The sequence below is a fragment of the Podarcis filfolensis genome (assembly GCF_964270895.1).
Source record: "Podarcis filfolensis genome assembly, chromosome: 6".
Classification (NCBI taxonomy): Eukaryota; Metazoa; Chordata; class Lepidosauria; order Squamata; family Lacertidae; genus Podarcis; species Podarcis filfolensis.
The window spans coordinates 20,685,684-20,706,648 of NC_139609.1; the positions used below are offsets into that span (position 1 = coordinate 20,685,684).

The 20,965-nt window shown below is 38.6% G+C and overlaps 2 protein-coding genes across 8 annotated transcripts in view; one reads left to right on the forward strand and one right to left on the reverse strand.

The window, feature by feature from the left end:
• Window positions 1-10: 10 nt before the first annotated feature.
• On the forward strand, window positions 11-12,764 carry HENMT1 (HEN methyltransferase 1). 5 transcript variants are annotated; one of them, XM_083620388.1, is made up of 8 exons: window positions 11-564; window positions 1,435-2,973; window positions 3,669-3,793; window positions 4,601-4,713; window positions 6,039-6,173; window positions 8,711-8,893; window positions 9,972-10,143; window positions 11,334-12,764. In XM_083620388.1, exons 3-8 carry the CDS (start codon window positions 3,677-3,679, stop codon window positions 11,754-11,756), a joined length of 1,143 nt encoding a protein of 380 aa, XP_083476514.1. In that variant the 5' UTR covers window positions 11-564; window positions 1,435-2,973; window positions 3,669-3,676; the 3' UTR covers window positions 11,757-12,764. The 5 variants fall into 5 exon arrangements, with proteins under 5 accessions (XP_083476514.1, XP_083476512.1, XP_083476515.1 ...); XM_083620386.1 differs by having other exon boundaries at window positions 1,435-1,815; XM_083620389.1 differs by having other exon boundaries at window positions 1,435-1,552.
• A 1,908-nt stretch (window positions 12,765-14,672) lies between these two features.
• The window catches only part of EEIG2 (EEIG family member 2), a 32,164-nt gene continuing 25,871 nt past the window's right edge, over window positions 14,673-20,965 (reverse strand). For 2 of the 3 annotated variants that reach the window (XM_083620392.1, XM_083620390.1), the window contains 4 exons: window positions 19,543-19,729; window positions 19,314-19,441; window positions 18,862-18,931; window positions 14,673-17,212 (listed from right to left, as the gene is read on the reverse strand). In XM_083620392.1, the coding sequence (XP_083476518.1) occupies window positions 17,170-17,212; window positions 18,862-18,931; window positions 19,314-19,441; window positions 19,543-19,729 (428 nt within the window). In that variant the 3' untranslated portion in view covers window positions 14,673-17,169. Of the gene's footprint in view, window positions 18,433-18,805; window positions 18,932-19,313; window positions 19,442-19,542; window positions 19,730-20,965 lie in introns of all 3 variants that reach the window. The other variant, XM_083620391.1, reaches the window with a different exon arrangement.

Consider the following 20,965-nt stretch of genomic DNA (forward strand, 5'->3'; position numbering starts at 1 on the left):
CGCTGGCGGAAGTGGGCGGTTGGGCTGAGGCTGCGCATACGTTAGGGCGGCGGCAGCAGTGGCGCTTCAGATACGGCTCCGAGAGTACGAAGAGCGGGACTTAAGCGCTTCACCTCAGAGTGGGCCGCACCGTTTCGATATGCGCCCGGGCCAGCTGGGGTGAACGGTGAAAGGCCTCTGGACGAGCCAGTTCCGTTTCGCTGCTCGGAAAATGCCCTTTGGGAAGGAAAAGGAGTGAAAACACCGCTTCTTCCCACAAAACACACACGTTGCTTTTCTTTAAAGTAGAAATTATCAGGAGACGAGAAGCAGGCTGCGGCCTTCGAGTTTTCGAAAGTAGAGGCGCCCCTTGTCCCTTTGCCTAAAATGTCAAGTGTTGGTAGTCTGTTACAAATAGCCTTGTAAAAGCCAAGAGGTGGTCGTGTGGGTTTGTAATAAGAAAAATCCACTCAGTTTGCAGCAAGCCTTTTATTAGGTTAAGTAAAACTTTGCAAAATACTGTGCAAGGTTTATTTGTTTTTGTTTTATAGATCGGTAGGACTCTTCTTCAGGCTGGATTGGAAGGTAAACAGGACCGGGGAGCCTAGCTGATTGTTATTGTTGTTATTATTATTTGTTACATTTGTATACTGCCCTCCATCCAAAGATTCCTGGGTCGTTTTAATTCTGGATGTGGGTGGAGGTAGCAGTCATTCAAAGGAGACTGTTAGGTGCTGTGCAGGTTTCAGAATGCGCTTAAAGCTTCTGTGAAGGTGCATTCAGTAGCCCCATATTTGAAACTATAATTGGTACTTATAAATTGAAAATGTAAAATCCAGCTGTTCCAAGTCTCTTCACTAATAAGTGAAATGCACAGGTTCCTTGGTAGGTGGAAAATGAGAACAAAGACAATCTAGGCAGGTTTATTATTATTATTAAAATATAGAATATAAAAATTAGGTGGTGTGCTAGGCTTACATTTATTTAAGAGCAGCAAAATTGGGCAGTAGATCTATGGTACAACCCTAGGCATATTGACTCAAAAATAGGTCTCATTGAGTTTAAAGGTAAAGGTCCATTCATGGACAACTCTGGAGTTGTGGCACTCATCTCGCTTTATTGGCCGAGGGAGCCAGCATACAGCTTCCGGCTCGTGGCCAGCATGACTAAGCCGCTTGTGGCGAACCAGACCAGCGCACGGAAACGCCGTTTACCTTTCTGCCAGAGTGATACCTATTTATTTACTTGCACTTTGACGTGCTTTCGAACTGCTAGGTTGGCAGGAGCAGGGACCGAGCAACAGCAGCTCACCCCGTCGCAGGGATCCCTTTCGTTGAGTTTACTTGCTCCCAAATAGGGAGATTGCAGCCTAAATCTAGGGACCTTTATTGTGGTGCTTCAAGGTTCATTCTTTTTTCTAATGCTGTGCGAATGGCATATGTTTTTGTGAACTAGAACCCCCTTCGTTGGATGTAGGACATGAAGGTGATGGTTTTCCCCTGCTGCTTGTTCCAACCATAGGAACATAGAAAGCTGCCTTATACCGAGACAGACAATTGATCCACCTTGTTCAGTACAGTATTGTCTACATGGATTTATTTATTTATCTTATTAAATTTCTCTTCCACCCTCCATCACAGGGCAGTTTACAATATAAAAAAGCAAACATACATAATGTAGTGACAAATAAAAACATTGGCCCTCCCCACACAGAATGTCTAGAGATTTGGGGGATTAAACCAGGGACTTGCATACAAATCACATGCTCTGCTACTGAGCTATGGCCCCTTCTCCATCTTGGATTCAGAAGTATGCTTCCTCTGATCTTGATTTCATGTATGTTGGAGTGAACTGTAGTCCAGAGAAACCTAGGCTTCAAAATTATAGCACGATCCTATCCAATCGGAAGCAAGTCCTGTTGAGTTCGGTGGGGCATACTCCCAAATATGTGTGCATAGAATTGAGCTTAAATTCATTAGCCTTTAGTATAGTGCCAGAAGGATCTTTCTTATAGCTAAATAGCTGCTGCAGAATGCCTCCTGATTGCACCGTAAATTTTAAAAAAGCAGAAGAGAAACAAGTATTTTATGTTTTTTAAAAGCAAGGAATAGTGCTGTGCAAATAATGAAGCATTCAGAGCAGAATCCTATCTATTGAACTTGGGGGTGTTATGGAGCAGACTGACAGGAGAAATATTGCCAAATTTCGGGGTTGGGTACAGTGTGTAATGTGAGCCTGCTCACTTACCATTTCTTCTGTCTCACAGTGTGTTTAGAGACAGCGTTTAGCACAATTATTTCAGTTGTCTTGAAAGCTAGACATTTGCCAGTCAGAGACAGCCTCAGCACAGGAAAAAGAAAAATATATTTCCCCTTATTTAGTATTTTGTCAAGAAGCTTCTGGAACATTTTAATGAGACAACCTCATAAAATCATTGAAAAAGCAGAGTTGCCAGTAACGTCAAAACATTTTTTAATAATTTTGTAGTTCATACTAATTAGACTTGCCAACCGTCTGTTCACAGCAGGTGCAATGCCTGAACAGTACTAAAATGTGGTATTATGTGCTGCATGCTGGATTTATTTAAAATTATGGCTATTAATAAAGAACAAATTAACATTTATACCTTAATCTTAAAACATATTTACTCAGAGGCAATGCATATAGATTACAGTATGGCTTACTTCCAAGTGCATGTGCTTAAGAAAGAGCAATCAGCCTTTTCAAGTGTTAAACAATTATGCAATGGGAAATTATGGTAGTAACCAGTGCTTTTTCTCAGCTGGAGTGCTCCGGAGCACAGTTCTGGCACCTCTTGTGGGGAGGGGGGTGCCATTGCGGGCTGGCTCCAGCAACTGCCTACTTACTGCCTTTATGTACTTCTGAGAAGCCCAAAATGAACATTTCAAGGGAACCTGACCTGTGTGTGCAAGTCTACTTTTTAAAAGATCTATGACTCCACCTAGCTCTTAGCTGTGATTGGTCAAGCTACAGGTGGGGCCAATTTGTATTTCCTTTTCTTCGATCTGTCTGACGTGTAGCGGTGGTGGGATTTAGGGTTTTCAGCCAGACCTCTACCATTGCATGAATGCATGCGTGTTTGTGTAAGGGCTCTTCCGAGTTGCTCTAGTCATCTGTCTGAATCTTAAGAGAACTTGGGGGGCCATTTATTTGACCTGCACCAGAATCAAGGGTGACCCCCAAACCAGCTAGAGAGATAGCTTGCTGTAGTTTTTAGCACCTCTGTGGGTGGTGAACGTTCCTGTTGCAAAACCAGCATCTGTTTAGAGCTACCTCGAGCCACCCAGTGACTTATTGTAACAACTTCATGGTGAATTCCAGCACCTGTTTTTCTTGAAAAAGAAGCACTGGTAGTAGCCTCTTTTGCATTATTAACAATAACCAATAAACAAAAGGCTTTAATGTATGCATTAATAACATATTTTATATCAAAAGCTAGAAACTAATCTTGATGTTTGTATCAAGTTTTGCCAACCAATTTCGTGGAGAAAAGATGTGAAGGAAATAAACACATGGGATACCAAAATGCTACCTGTCAAAATGGTGACAATTTTTGTGTTAGATTTCAGACTGAAAGGAAAGCAGGAGCCAAGAATGCTCAGGAATTTCCAAGCTGCAAAATAATTGTTATATAGTATTTCTAAAACATTCCTATCTTTTGTTTTTAGCCTTGGCTATGGATGCAAAAATGCAAAAGGATGAACTGACAAGGACAATTAAATTTATGCCACCACTATACAAACAACGCTACCTGTTTGTTAAACAGTTAGTGAGTAAACATAAACCTAAAAAGGTTTGTACATGTTTCTTAGCAAAATGTGTTCTTTATAGTATGGCTAACTGCTTCAGAATTGTTGGCCTTAGTCTTGCTGTGATGTGACACACTTAAACATAATTGAGCTAGACAGGCACTTCCATGCGGAAATAGTACAAATAAGGAAAACAAATGGGGGTGGGGGTGATCAAAAATAATTTGCTGCATTATTTTAAAGTGTCTCAGCCACTTGGAGACCAATTCCAAACCCTGACTAGGAGCATGAGGGCTTGTAGAGTGGAGCTGTATAGCTAACACTGTAGTCACAGAACCTGTTCTTGTGCCAACCAGGACAGGAGGGGAGGAAAAGTGCTTCTTTGCTGCCCAGATAGAATTTTTCACACGCACATACAATCTCCTTTCCTTCTGTTGTATGCTTGGTACAAAGAGCTTCTGTTAAGCCAAATTTCACTGTTAAGTCCAAATCAGGAAACATGGTTTAAGGTTGGTTAACAGACTTTTTAAGTCATGGTTGCCTAGTTTGGAGTTAACAGAGAACTTTGCCTTAATGCTAACCACAGAGTTTATCCTGCATTAACTGGGTCCTTGGATTCCCCACCCCCCACCCCAGTGGAGTCAGATCTCACATCTTCCCTGCCCTTTGGCAAACTAAGGGTGATACCCAACTAAGTTGTCTGTTTTGAGTATGACTAACCCTCTGTATGTCACCCTAAGTGCAAACAAATTCAGAATTAAGGATCGGTTTCGATTCCTAAGCTACTAATGACTTTAAAGTTGTATCAGTTTTAGTTATGGACTATTAATGTATTTAATTCTAATTGACAGGTGGCAGATTTGGGATGTGCTGAATGCAGGCTACTCTGGATGCTGAAATTCTGCAGCTGCATTGAAGTGCTCGTTGGGCTAGATATTAGTGAAGATGTGATGAAGGAGAATATGTAAGGAGAAAAAATATCCTTTAATTTCTTTTGCAAAAGCTGTTTGCTGTGGCTTGGAAATTTCAGAATATATCTATATCTCAAAATCAGCCATTCAGTTCCTAACACGAGATTGGGGGTTGGCTACAGCAATGGTGAGGAATCTAGCTCATGGGCCACACTGGGCCTTCTCATTTGGCCTGGCGGTGCACTGGGATTCACTGGGATTCACTGGTTCTGATAATCAGGTGATGGTTGAGTCTCGTGGAGCACTGTGCAGCTAGCTTTATCTGTTCCAACCGCGATCAGCCTAATTAAGAAAGCATGTGTTACAGTGCAAACAGTGACAATAACACTGTTTCCCTGGAGTTAGGAAACTGTGTGATCACCATGGTTTGCTCTTCTTCACATGGCTTCATAATTAGTATTTTTCAGAGTCGTTAGCACCTTTTAGGTTTGAAAATATTTCATTTGATTAATATTAATAGTTAACAAATGAATATTTAATATTGTGGTTTCGTTGCTAGTACCAGACTAGGTAGAGTACACAGAATATACCTAAATCGCTTCAATCTAGCAGTGGAAAGAAAAGCAATGTCAACTGAGAAAAAATACTGAAAACTAATCTGAGGATGAATATTATTATGTGTCATATCCTATGCCATAGTATTTTACATTTGGAACAATGTATGTTTCTGGTTGGACCACTCCAATATTATTATTAGCAGTTCTCTAATACATCTGAAAGAGTAGTTAGCTCCTGATAAGCTTTGCTCGGCGTCAGCAAACTGCACTCTTCTCCATTTTCAATTTCTTAAGTTATTTTCCTTTTTAAAAAGCCTTAAATGTTGTTGGGACAGTCACACAAAAAAATTGTACTATTTTTGTTGAAAGTAAGATACTCAGTTTGTGGGAATTATACCCAATAAAAATATCTTCTAGAGTTTATCTTCAGTTGTGTTTTGCCGTCTTCCCATTTTTATCTAGTTTTTAAATAATTTGTTAATGTTATTGTTTAATTTTTTTATGTAAAATGCATAGACATTTTTACTATATTAAATGATGAAAAAGAATAAAATTGAAACATCAAACTTGCACTGAGAATTACTTCTAATTGTGCACAGTTGTTTCTTATGCTGTCAAGTAAGGGCATTAAAATGTGTTTCCTGTGCAGACTGTAGAGCTCCAGCAAATCCAGTATTATATTGTACTGACTTGCCTTCCATTTCAGCTAGAGTCAATTGGAACTTCCTGGTGCACCAGTAGTTAGATGAAGTGGGGGGTAGTATGGGTAAAAGTAAATGTCACCTGAGGTCTTCTATACTGTACAACTTGTTTGCTTGTAGGCATACACTATCTCCCCTTCCTGGTGACTATCTCCAGCCAAGTGAAAGACGTCTGACAGTTATCCTCTATCAGGGTTCAGTTGCTCACAGAGACCCTTGTATGCTGGGCTTTGATATGATAACATGCATTGAAGTGTGAGTATTCTACTGAAATACTTTATTTGGCAATGTTTTTCAGGTTTTGGTTTTAAAAGCATGTCGATTTAAATACATTTTCTACCATATATAACGCACTTTCCTCTTCCCTAGTTCCAAGCAACTTCTCAAAAATAAAGGAGTGTGCCATCTTTTAACTTCTTAAACTTAGGACAATACAAATTAATACAGTTGGGATGGTTGAGACTGTTGTGTGGTGTAGCAATACTTTGGAACAAAGGGCATAGAAATATTCATGGAATATCCAAGGGTTTGGTGAGGTGGAGAACCCATAGCTCAATGGAAGTGTGGATGGGAAGACCTAGGATCCGTAACATAATGCTAGAGTAGGCTTAATTTCTGGAGAAAGACTAAGAGCTCTGCAGGATAATAACATAATAGTCCTGCAGGATCAAACTAAAGGCCCATCTGCTCCAGCATCTTGTTTTCAGTTTCCCCAGATCACTCTGGGAAGTCTGCAAGCAGGACCTGAGTGCAGCAGAATTCTTCCCCACTTGTGATTCTCAGTAGCTGCTGTTCAAAGGCATCCTGCCTTCCAGCAGTAAAGGTATATCACAGTCATTGATAGCCTTATCCTGAGTGAATTTGTCTAATCCTTTTTTAAAGCCATCCAAGTTGGGAGCCATTACAAAATATTGTGGAAGTGGATTCCACAATAACTATATGCTGTGTGTGTTGGGATTAGAGCCCCTCAAGTTCTGGGGGACCTCTGGCTTGATGATTAATTAGCAGAGTTGCAGACCTCTTGCCATAGCGTGCATTCCAAGAAAAAACACTGGACGCAGAAGAGTCGCTAGGAATAATTTACTAAGGCATGAATCATGTGGTTCTTTGTCAAAGCCTTGACAAGGTGCATCTTGGGCATAAAAATCAGTTCAGCATATAAAATCTAACACTATACAAGAATACACTGAGAGTGAGGAAGTAAGAATCCAGGCAGATAGAGAATCAAAAGCAAAGTGTAACTGCTCACTGGGTAGCTGATACATGTTCCCAGTTACCTTGAAGGGAGATGTAGTCAAAACAATATCCACCTTGCTTCTTAGCAGAAATGAAAAGTGCTGAGCAGCTAGAATTATTTCTAGCATGTTCCAGCTTCAGTTTCTATATAGAACATACAAAGCACATACAAAGAATATACTAGAAAAACTTCTGTTTACTTTTATAAACTGGAAAAGATTTCTGTACCTGAGAAACGCCATTAATCCTGACAGTGTGAACTAGGGCTTACGAATCTTCCAACTTTGGTGTCATTTTGGTTGCCCTTTTTTTGAACTTTTCCTGACTCTACAATATCCTTTTTGAGGAGAGGCAAACAGAACTGTACACAGTATTCCAAGTGTGGATGCGCCATAGATTTTGTCCAACAGCACTATGATATTGGCAGTAGGATTGATATTAGCGGTATTATTTTCAATCCCTTTTGTAATGATTCTTAACATAAAATCCACCTTTTTCATATGTACTGCATGCTAGGTCGACATCTTCAAGCTATTCACAGTGACCCAAAGGTCTAGTTCTTGCACAGTCACTGGCAGTTCAGACTTAACTGCCAGATTAACATATATGTGAAATGAGGATTTATTTATTTTTGCCCCAATGGGCATCCATTTACGTACACTTGCTTAAATTCACTGCCATCGTTTGGGGAGGTCCTTTTTGAACTCCTTTTGGTACAATTGATATAATCACCTCACTGCTTACTACTAGCTACAGATAATTTATGAACAAGTTAGAAAGCACAGGCCCCAATACGGATTCTTTGGTACTCCACATCCTTCCATTGGAAGAACTTTCTCTTTATTCCTACTCTACTTCCTGTCTTTAACAGAAACATTATCAAAACCTCTTTGAAAGTCTTAAGTACACTGTCAGTTGTATTGCCTCTATCTATATGTTTGTTTATATTCTAAATTAGATTGATGAAACAGGCCTGGTTCTGCTTCAGAAAGACTTATTCTTCTGTATGTTTTGTAATTCTGCCTTTAATAATGCTGTCCCTCAATTTTCCCAAAACAAATGTTATACTAACTGGCCTGTAAAATCCTAGATCCCATCTGGATCCCTTTAAAAATGGTTTTACATACTTTACATTCCTTAAGTATAGATGGGTGCTTGGTGTGCTCTGGTCCATGGGGTCACGAAAAGTCGGACACGACTGAACGGCTAAACAACAAAAAAATATAGATGGTGATTAAGAACTCTTGGGTGGATTGTCATCCAGACCTGATGATTTGTCAGTTTTTAATAAGATGTAGAACTAGGTAAGGACTGAGATAGGTCTTGGTTAGAGACCATGGAGAACTGCATAGCTGAAATATATATAATACTAGGCTAGTTGGATCAAGTATAAAATAGTGTCATACTTTTAGATAGAAAAACAAAGTTATCTTGAGAAGATATTTTTTATTATATCAGACTTACTGTAGTTGTGCAGCTTTGCTACTTCATTCAAGTATGTACTGTACACAGTTAATCTGCTTGGTAAGAAGATCCTTGTAACCTTCTATCTTCAGAATAGAACACCTGGAGGCAGAAGAGCTGGACAAATTCCCAGAAGTGGTATTTGGTTTTATGTCTCCAGCCATGGTCGTAATAACAACACCAAACTCAGAATTTAATTGTTTGCTTCCAACTGTAACATTATTCAGACACCCAGATCATAAATTTGAATGGAATCGTGCACAATTTAAGAACTGGTAAGTTCATTCCATCTTTTATATGCTTCCAAAAAGTAAAACAAAAACAAAAACAGTGGTGTATATTTTAGTGTAGGCTATGGGGGAATAAAATAAAACCTTGCTATACCCTTCAAAAGCTTTTATGATTTTGAATATACTGTGGTGACTGCCATAGCCTACCTTATATGTTAATCATTTTGGAAATAACAGTAATTAAAGTGAAGGACAACCATTGGTTGTCTAGGCGTAGCTTTTTCCACCCCAATAATCTCACAATATGTAGAATGTAGGTGATACAAGAAATGACAACAATTTCTGATCTATGTATTTTCTTCGTTGTGGGGATTCCATTTTTTTTTAAAGACATGAACACCATTGCAAGGCAATGTAGTAGGTAAAGATACGGAGATTTTTTAGGTGAAGTGGGATTGGTCTCAAAGCAGGAATATCCTCTAATATAGGGATTGTCTCAAAATTCCTGCATAATATTTGCTCCACTCTACCATAGCTCCAAATTTCCTCTTCTCCCCCCATCCTTCAGTGGGATACCAGCTCCACTAAACCTTCACACAAACACATATCTTAATAATGCTTAAGAATTATTAAGAATATTCATGGTCCAGTTTGAGAACTCTCACATTACTATTCTAATGAGGGTGAAGCTTTATGCTCTTTGCTGTCTATTTCATAGTCTAAAGGACAGAACAGGCTCCTGGAAGTCAGTGACGGCTGGGTATATTTCTAATTGACAGAACAAAAGTTTGTTGGCAACAATCATGTGTTGTTTCCAAATTCAGGGTTGGACAGAACAGGAGTTGTTTTTGTCTCACTGGCCTTGTCTGTTGAGCTGGTGAGGAGGTGTCTTTGTTCCTAACAGCTACAATCTCCTGTCACTGCTGCCATTTCTCTACATCTACTTATCCACACAGGCATTGTTAATAGGAAGGAAGAACTGCCTCTCTCACAATAACGGCTTGTACTTGCGATGGGAGATTTAGCAGTACTCACTATACACATGTTTGATGAGCAAGATAGAGCTGTTAGGATTGGTCTTTCAAAGTTACTTGCACAGTTTGGTGTTTTGTCATACATTTAGGGCCCAAGATGTTGCAGCTCGCTACGACTATACAGTGGAGTTTACTGGTTTAGGAGCCCCACCTCCTGAAAAAGATGTTGGAACTTGTACACAGATAGGTGTGTTTGTGAGAAAATACCAGAATGATGGACCTACACATTTTGAGAAATGCAAGGAACATGTTTATAAAACCGTAAGTAGATCTTTTGCTTCTGTAAGGAGGAATAAATTCAGTATAAAGTGGTTACATAGTAAAACATAACACGATAACTGAAATAGAAGTCTGTGTATTGAGTTTGTGCTGAATTGATATCCAATGAACCTTGTGACTGATCAGCAGTCAGTGTCACAATACATACTAGGAAAGAAGTTCTTTTGATTCTGACTTTGAAAACAAATGTGTTATGATTGATGAACACATGGCATGGAGAGGCAACTGGGCATTTAAAATGACAAAAAGAATGAGAATAATGGTTAATTAGCCCTAAAATATTATCAAACATGAAATCCTTTATCCAGGGAGGAAAATGTTACTTAGAATGTTTTCTTCCCAGTTTCAGTGTTTAGTAAGCATTATTGGATATTGAACTGTAGAAGCACACTTGTTTTTAATAACTTAATTAAGCCTTTAGACCCTATGCTGTAATTCCCACCTTTTAACCTTTTTTTAACCTATAATTCCCACTAGTATTAGCTAGATTTAAACCCAGGTCCAAGCCTAACACTTTGTTTGGTGGGCCACTCTGAACTTGGCATTGTAGGAGTATCAACCATATTGCTCAAATTTAATTTAAAATTGTTTTTGTTATATTTCCAATAAGTGGGTAACTTATGGAAGAAAAGCTAACTCAAACTAAGGATTTGTTACTTTAAGGTTGCAAGCCCATTCATACTTACTTAGGAGCTAGTTCTATTAACTTCAGTGCAACTTACTTTTCAGCAGATGTGCAAGGGATTGTATTGTGATAGGGCTCTTGCTAGTTTGCCCAAATTCTACCTAATTTTGCAGGGAGGCTTACTCACACCGCATACTACAGGGCTTGCTTCTGAGGTTTTTTGTTTTTTAAAAGGCACACATACAGATAGATATTATTGAAAATTGAACTGAGGAGTATGTACAACCGTTTTATGGTCAGAAAGCCACATAGTTGTAGGCTATGGTCTATCTTAAAAATCAGCAGAATTATATTTGCATTTGTCAAACAAGTAAGTACAGGCGGTTTCCAGCTTTATTTTGTGTATTGTAAACATGTTAGAAAAGGTTCAGTAGAGCTATGCCTAGTTTAATATTCTGTAACATAAAATGCTGAGTATGTGAAATGCTTTGAACAGTTAGAATGTGCTAACAATAAATAAGCCGCATCTTTGTTTTCCATATCAAAGCTTTTCAAAGCTGAATATCCAAGCCTTAAAGATGAAAAGTATTTGCAGACTGCAGTGGTCAATGAAGTTATTTGGACAGCACAAATAATTGCAAGGAGACTCTGGGACCACGTAAAAACTGAATATAAAAAACCCTGTTATGACTCTGAAACAGAACCCAAATTCCAACCATCTCACCATAGTCTGAAGTATTTCAAGCATCTGCCTTTAACAGAAGCCAACAATAAAGGTTTGCAGCCATTTATTAATGGAAACTCTGTCTACATACCTCTTGCAAACATTTTTTCTTTTCCTAAAGTGAATAAACTTTGTGGAACAGTTGAAACACTAAGCAATCTCATAACTGGCAAAGTCACACTCAGCCATGATGGATCTGCAGTGCTGATTGATGCTGAATATGAAAATGAAGAGATGGAGAATTAGCAAATGCTTTCAAAAATACTTGTTCTTGGTTCTACTTCGCAAACTGGAGGAGTCCAGTGAGCAGAATTCTGCTAGTTGCTGGATTTAAAAACTCAGCAGATTGGACTGGCTACTAAATATTTGGATCAGGTGCCATCTTTTTGTGTCGAGGTGGGCTAGAATAAGATGTTCCTACCTGATTATTTTGATTGAGAAATAAACATGTACCTTCCTCAACCCAACTGCTTACAACAGTAGTTAGTAGAACAGAAGTCAGAAAACAGTTTTCTGTCTGCGAACAGAAAAAGTAATGTTTAAGATGCATTTTTTGTATTGGAAGGTGGTTTTGCAGAAGTTTGTGTACTATATTATGCAACACCACTGTTATCAGTATCTTTATAGTACAAGTTTAGTTGAGAACTAAATTAGTTGCTTAAGTTAATGCTAGGTGTAATGCTCTCTCTGTGTGTGCTTTTAAAATAGTTTTCTTCAGAACCATTCACACTGTTCTATATAGAAATGGGTTTGTAGATGTGGTCCAATAAGGACTTTCAAATAAGATTGTAGAATACTACTTGCTGAACAAAGTTGGAAAATACATTTGCTCAACTCATCCACATACTGATTTTTAACCCCCAAAGTACCAGAATAACCTTGGGGGACTGCTAGGTTTTGATTATAGAAAGGAGCAGCAGGGAGCAGCAGCAATTCTTTTCCTTAGTCTCAACCTTATAATGGTTTTATCAAGAAGGGTGTGACCTCCTTTTTAAATTCTGGCCTCTACTCCTATGAGTTATGTGCAAGATGGCAGACTACTCATTCATCTAGCAGTACTGCAAACACCAGTCATAGGATAGCCTTATTAAAGCCTCAAGTAACTGAAGTTATGCCTTGCTTCCTGCATGTATTACCTGTTCAAGTATGCTTTTCTTTAATTACAATAGTTGGTAAACAGATAGGCATATGAGCAGATGTAGTTGTACATAAATATTGTTCCTGTGTAACAGTAAACAGCCTTTTCTAAACAAATATTAGACAATTCTGTCTCACTAATCTTGCAACAATTTCAACCACAAGGTGGCATGCTTCTCCATAAAGCATTTGCTTGGCATCCTGTCCTCATGTAACAAAAAGGGATGCAGCTTTTTCCAACATCCCTACCACCACCACCTTGGTAAAGAGTCAGAGGACGACTGCAGTGTTGTTTTTATACCAGAGGCAACAGACGTGATTGAGCAAGAGAAGAGATGGTTTGGTACCTTGTTGCTCTTTGACCTTTTCCCTAATTCACTTGTCACATTTAAAAATGCTAGGATAGATTATTGTTTTCCTACTTCTACCTTCTTAGAATGTAATGCTCTCTATTACAGTTGCACTGCAGCAGCTTTCTCCTTGTACTATAACCAGAACACTGCATCACTTCCCAGCCTGGCCCGATTCCAAGCCCTTGCAGAGTGTACAACCGTAGCCACTAATTTTCCCTGGTGTTCTTTGCTATTATAGTGTCACTTCAGAGGAATCATTTTTGGGATGAGAATAGAGAAGAAAACCCAGCACAGTTTCTGCTAGGGCTTACTACATAAAATAGTCACTAAAATGACTTAAATAGTTCAAATAGTTCCTGTTTGCAAAGTTTAGTTTAATCACTTCTTCAGTATTAGGATTGAAGGCAGTCTCTTCCCTGGACAGATAATCAAGTATTCCTTACTACCAATACAAGTAGTAGTTACTGATCATGTTTACAATAAGCCCGTTAAGAGTGGGATGCCAGCTAGATTGCTGATGGAAATGTAGCTGCTCTGCAGAGGAAATGTGAACTTTTCACAGAAATAACGAACGGGAACTTTTCTGCAGGTGGGACTCATAGAGGATGACAAAAGGCAGAATGGGGGGGGGGGCTCTAAAAAGCTGTGGCAAGGCCTCAGAATGGTGCTCTAAAACATGGTTATATGTTTAGTACTTTTTGTCATCAATCAAAGTTTTGTATTGTCTTACTACAATGACAACCACTACAGCAGTTTAGTTAGTGAATACCTAAAGTAAACTGCTTTAATAGTTGTAATGGAAACAAAATAAGATATATATTTTTTGTCCCAAAGAATGATCAGGGTCTAAATGTTATTTAATACTGGAATATTTTGTTTTTCATGCTTTGGAGCTGTCATTTCTCTAGATTTTACAGACTAAATAAATCACTCAACTTGTAATGTTTTAGAACAAAAGTACCTAACAAATCAAAATAGCATAAAAAGCATTTTGAGAAATCACAGCAGTCTGTATCAGTGGAATTAATCATGCTGACAGGGTATAAACACAGGTAGAAAATGTGAACCTAGCACAGGAAGATAAAGCTGACTTTCCAGAATGTCTGCAAGTCAGGCCTCAATACAAAATGCAGTTTAATTTCCTCTAGCCTTTGAATCAGACTACTAAATTGTACAGAGGTTCCAATATAGATGAGCAAAGAAAGCAATGGAGCTAGAGAGGCTTAAATCATTAACTGATTCTCTTCTCTAGGAAAGAGAAGAGCCCTGGTTCTACCAAAAAAAATCTTGGATTTTTAAACTTGTAATAGGTCAGTATTAAACTTAGTACAAGGAATACAAAAGATTTAAGTTTATCAGGAAACCACCTGACCCAAACAACTGAACTATTCCTGTCTTGGGCCTTTTTTCTGCAGGGACGTAACCTAAAAATGAGATACAGTTCCTCCCAAAATTTAGCCTGTATTATTTTGGCATACTGTTTAGTATTAGAAAGAAGGAAGTGGAAAGATAATCTCACTCCTTTTCAAGCTAATAATTTGGTGGAGATGGAATGCCATTCATTTGCTCCTTTTAATTTAATAAAGTGAAATTAGTTACAGTACTATTGCAAACACCCTTTGCATTTGTTGTTTTGATTCTCTGTTCAGAAAAACAGCACATAAAATGCAGGTTGAAGACAAAACTTTTATTGAGTTTGTAAGACCACTTTACATCAAGTATTTTATGGTAAAAAAAAGCAGACTTTACTAAAAAATGTTAATTTTGGGTATCACTGTACAGTTTACACAAAATGAATGCCATATATTAATAGGAAGTTCATTTCCCATGTCTTGGGGACACAAATGGAATCACTTCATTAACATGGCTCAGTTGACTAAAGTGCATAATAGCTGTTTAATGGAACTATCATATGGAATTCAAAAAAAGTACCAGTGTGATGGGTACAAGAGAAATTGCCTTTGTGTAAGGTGTATTAAGTCAGGGAATGCAGGTATTTACACTAGGAGTGACCAACATTGCATTTGAGTAAACAAGCAATACAGAAAGTTTATTGAACGTTGAACATGATAGTTCCTTTGTAGTTAGTGACCTTAGTTTCTTTATCCCTTGTGTTCTTTCTCCCTTATGCCAATTTGTTCTCTCCAAATCACTCATCTTTTAGGACCAACACTTTTTAGAACTAGCATTTTTTCAACATATTTGCACACTATTTTAGTGACTTACTTAAACACACTAAGAGCAAACTCAATTTTACCTAGATCACTGTATGTTTCAAAGTAAGTTTTGTTGTGTATTCTCTTTGCATTATTTTCAAAGCAGCTTAAAAAATTAAATATTTACTTGAACTCAATTAGAACAATTCAGGCTAAATAAAATGTTTTATGAAGCAGTGACAAGTTACTTCCAGGTACCATAATACAGAAGAAATGGTTCTCATTTTAACAATTCACACATATGATTTAAATAATAAGAATGAGTTGCGACCTATCTCCAAGATACAAAATTCCTTCATTTAGCTAAGAACTTAAATCTTTCATTGTTTCTTGAGAAAGATAACAAACACTGACCAACTCCAGGGAATTCATATGAACATCAGTGTTCTGCACAGGTCAAGTAACTCTCATTAGCTTACTCAAAGTTGTTTTGAAGATACTGATTAATTCTAGTGACTACCTTTTTTTGACATCTGAAGTCCACTACTAACTGTCAATATGTTTCTGAATTGTTGGCAGCCTTCACTCCAAATCCCTAAAAAAATCTTTACAAAAATAAAATGGGCTGTTTATGTTGTCAGAAAATGCTTTGTCAAAACTGTTGCATAGGCACATTACATGTTTCATTTGTTCAAATTTATATGTACCAGGAACTATTTATCTGCACAAGTTCCACTGAAATCAATGAGTTCTATCTTAACAGCTAAATGAAATGGACTAAAATGAGATGACTTAAAACAAGCTATGCAGACATTCTGCATGACCTGCACTGCACTATACCACATGTGTGGCAGTTGCAAATACCAATGTGTGTATCAGGTAGAACAGGGCAAATACCTTTTAAATGGAGCAAGTACAGAGGTAAGTTATTTGCTCATATCCATGCCTCATTTACACTGGGCCTGAGTTAGCAATTCTAATTAAAATACAAGACTCTGGTTTCAGATGGGGTGAAGAAAATTATATAAAGTGCTTTTCTTGACAGCTTAAGCATATAGCAGTTATGTTAGCTGTTTAATGGTTGTTCTTAAAGCTTTATAAGAAATCGTTCCGACCTCCTTTTTCCTCAGGAACAAGGCACTCTTTTAAGTGTTAAATGGTTTGATTTAATATTGTATGAGCTAAACAACATACTACTGTATGCTCTAAACTTTTCATTACTGGTTATTATTCAATGAGGTCACCTATGATGTAGTACTTTTGTTTTTCAGTACACACCAAATGTCAGCAAGAATTATCTTTGAATACTATAAAGTTGTACTAAGGGTTCAAATCTTGTCAGCAGTGAGGACTATGTAATACGATACAGATTTAATTTTGTCAAAGCTAGTCACTCATTTTAAATAATAAACTAGTTCTCACATGTGACTTAGCCTTAAAGTTGCACACATTTGTAGCAGTATTTAATCCTATTTCTTTCAAAGCACAGCTGACTGGCTCACTTCCTTAAAGCAGAAGCAGCTGTTCCTATTTTGTAGCAATTCTAGTTTGACAGGAACAATTAAGTCAATACTCGAGAGGCAAGATTCTCACTCCCAGAAAAGGACTGAAATAGATGTTTGACTTTTTAAGGGATTAAAAAGCAACAGCAGCCAGGTTGCAATTAGAGAACATCACTGAATGCATTTCTACATACCGACAATTGATTTCACCATATTAAAGTCAAATCAGATACCATTTGTCCTATCTTCAAAAAAGGTGCTTCGATTGACACATAGAACAATGTAACAAATCTACCAACACATTCACAATGGCTGGCAAAGTACTCGAAGAAGAAAAATTTGCCCTTATACCACAGGTAGATAACAGAAGAGGGCACTTTCAGTATGAGCAACCCAATCTGACAACTCGGGTCAATGGAAACTTGCGTTTTGGAAGCACCCATCTTCAATAATATTGGGAAATAAGCAAGTTCTGGAGTTCCTAGAATTCTGCCACTGTAGTCCAGTTCCTCTAGCGTTTAATCACCACTTGCTCATATGCTCCAGATCCAACCCTGAAAAATTAAAGGCAGTAGAAAATACTGGAACAGAATTTTACACTCTTGAACAGGAGGAAACTTGATATTTATTACAAGAGGCTAATTGCTGCTTTCAAAACACAGCAGCCTACGTGTCTCTGCAATGTGTGATGTTCTTGGCCAAGTGAGTGGTAGCTAATGAAAGGGAAGAGAAAAGTCAAGGCTCAATGTTACCACATCACACATTTTTGTGCTTGATTTGTTTTTGACCGAGAAGACTTGGGTATCTCTTCTAACATCTAGTTCTATGCCTAGTATGTTACCTAATTTGAAACAAATACGCACAAAATAGAATCAATGGTTTAATTACACATGCTTGAATACTGGGAGTTGGATTCTTCAGTTAGTTGCACTTAGACTCCACTGAACTCTGTGGAACACATTAGGTCACGACTAAACTTCAACACTGATTTCAAGGGACTGAAATTCAACCAACATTCTGGATCCAACCCAATTTTTCCATGATTCCCAACCAATAACTCTATGCTGTGGTCTGTGCCAAGGCTTTGATACACATGTAAGCTATTGATAATCACAGACACCATATGTAACACTGAAATCAGATTACAACCACAAAATATTAAAGATATATTAATAAACCATCATTAACAATTCAATCCAGTTTTGGGGAAAAATATAATTTCCTCTTTAGAACACTTTAAACAGCAGCAGGCCCTTTTTTCTAGCAAAAGGTACACTGAAGACACTGCAAGTCATAGACACTCAGTACCTTTAAAATAAATCCATGCATTCAAGTAACTGAAGAAGTCTGCCGAAAGCCTTGATGACAACGGCAAGCAGGACAAATGATTCTGTTGTCATGGAATGTTATCATTGCTTTTCACATCGAATGAGGAATTCATCTCAATCATCAGCCTCCTAATTTTCCTGTTCCCTCCCTCTTCCCCTTTTATATCTTGTGCATTAGACTGTAAGCTTGTGGACATGGACTGTGTTGCTTTTCAGATCTCAGCACGGTGTTTAAAATGTTTTATAAATATGTTAACATTAATGATCAATTTGCATTTCAAAATTCTACTGGTGGTCAGTAAGTATTACAAGCCTGTGGTAGTCAGGTGTCATGAAAGAGCAGTTCAATTTTCAAATTACATACAAACAAAACCAAAAGGATATGTCCAGATGATTTCTGGAGCATGTTTCCAAATTGTAGAATTGCTCAGATGTGGTCTTTGTTACTTATTGTGTAGTAAAGGTAAAGGTAAAGGTACCCCTGCCCGTACGGGCCAGTCGTGTCCAACTCTAGGGTTGCGTGCTCATCTCGCTCTAGAGGCCGTGAGCCGGCACCGTCCGAAGACACTTCCGGGTCACGTGGCCAGCGTGACGAAGCTGCAGCTGGCAAGCCAGCACCAGCGCCGCACACGGAAACGCCGTTACCTTCCCGCTATAAAGCGGTACCTATTTATCTACTTGCACTTAAGAGTGCTTTTGAACTGCTAGGTGGGCAGGAGCTGGGACCGAACGACGGGAGCTCACCCCATCGCGGGGATTCGAACCGCCGACCATACGATCGGCAAGTCCTAGGCACTGAGGTTTTACCCACAGCGCCACCCGCGTCCCTTTATTGTGTAGTAGGTAGGGAAAATAAGTAGAATTAGTATACATACCTATTGGGTAAGTGATGACTTCCAAAAGCAGTGCTCCCTCCAGGGCCTACAAAAAGTCTTAGCCCTTCCTCTGAAAAAGAAAAAGTCAAATTTCATAACATGCAATGTTATCACACTTGACTTGGATCTAAGAATAAGCTTGTAGAACTCCATTTGTGGAATGGACCCTTCCTGCCCCTTTCCCTTGCGGTGCAACTTTCTGCACCCATGAAAACCCCAGTCCCAGGATTCAGAAACCCTTGGGAATGATGTGGGAGACTGCAAGTGGAAAAGGGAGTCAGCAAAAGTTGCCGATCCTCCCTCCCTTCTGTGAGCAGAGTTGTCTTCTGCTCGTGGTAGGATCACTTTGGACCTAACTCATTTGGAATACAGGCCCACTCAGGAATGAGGAAATTTGGAGCCAATAGTTTAATCAGGTTTCCCCCCCACCCCACCCCCTGTGCTTTACAAACCTTCTGCACTTGAGTCCAAACTGAAGTCTTGACTCTGCAATATTTTTTCAACAATATCGTCTGCATCCACTCTGGTGGCATCGACCCTTTTTAGCTGTGATTCCACAGAATCCTGTTTCACTGGGTGCCTATGAAATATTTATATAACATTTAGATCACAGTGCAATTCTAAAATATTTCTGCAGAAGTACCTGAGCAAACTGGGAAAAGTATTTTGCAAGTCTTGTACCTGATGAATTTTTCTGAGGTTGTGTCTTTCACAGGCACTTCCAAATTATCCTCAGTCCTTTTGGTTTCAGCTTCTTCGCATGGCTCCAGAATGCTACCTATACCAGTTGATGTGCTTCCCACAGAAGTATTTCTCTTATGACAGAGATCAGAGAAACTGGATGATCTAGAGTGGCAGGTGCTATACCCTAGAAGAGAATGATTCAGAACTACTATTTTGATGCCAAGGCTTATACTTCACTGAACTGCAGGATTTTGGTTTCCACTTCTACCTTGAATATGACACTCGTGTCAAATATTTGGAATTCATTTGGTTAGTGAGAGAATCAGAAAATAATTTTACTTCCAATACAGTACATCAAAGAGGCAGACACAGTATCAAATAACTTAAAAATAATAATTAAACAATGAGATGCACATGACCATCTATGAACATGACATTTTACAAAGAATAAGGAGTCAGGTCTGTGTTCCCAAGGCAATTCTAATCTAGAAATAGGCACAACGAAGAAAGGAGAAAAATGGAGGCAGGGGAAGACTGTATGGTTATCACAGTTAAGTACACAAGTGTTCAGATTGGGCCAGATTACTGGGTTAAATATATAAATGAGACAATTGAATCTAAGTTTAGGACAGGGGGAGAAAGGGACTTAATAGAATGAGAGGCAATCAGATTGCAGTTTTTACCTATTCTAAGGCAAAGGGGACAGAAGGAAATTCTTCCTCAGAGCTCTGCTGTGAATCTGGAAGTCATTCCTCAGGCATTGCAGTGTAGGTTCATTACCACTTAGGATAGCTAGTTAACAAGCCGAAGCTTGTTTTCTACAGATATCCAGGGAAAAGACTATTGGGGGACTGAGGATAGGCCAAAAGCCTTTGTGGGTCCCCATGGAACATACTGGTTAAGATTATGAAGGGAAAACTTGTTCCTTTCTTGTCCTGTGTGGCTAACTCTCTGCTTAATATACTTCTTCCAGGGAAGGGGCTCAAAGAAATAATTAAAACAGCAATTTGGTTATTAATTTATTTATGTATTATTTGTTGTTGTTGTTGTTGTATACCACCGTATACCCACAGGTCTCAGAGCGTAACATTTTTAAAACAGTCTCTTTGACTACTAATCTCTTCCCCAATTTACTCTGACTGACTTTTCTGTGCATCATGTGTAGCTCCTCAAAAGTCACAATGCCCCGGGGACATCTTTTGGGCTTCCTGATGACTCAACAGTGGTGGCTAACCTTCAACAAGCATAATAATTTGCTTTAAGTGCTTGCATTGCACTAAAGAAATGCAAGTTTGTCTTGCTTCTCTTCGGCTTTGCCACTCTAGTTACAAATTAGTCACTGACATTTCCTTTTAATTGGCATTGCTCCTGGTATTTTAAACAGCAGCCTGACGTATTTGAATTCCCCTTTAAGGAAAGG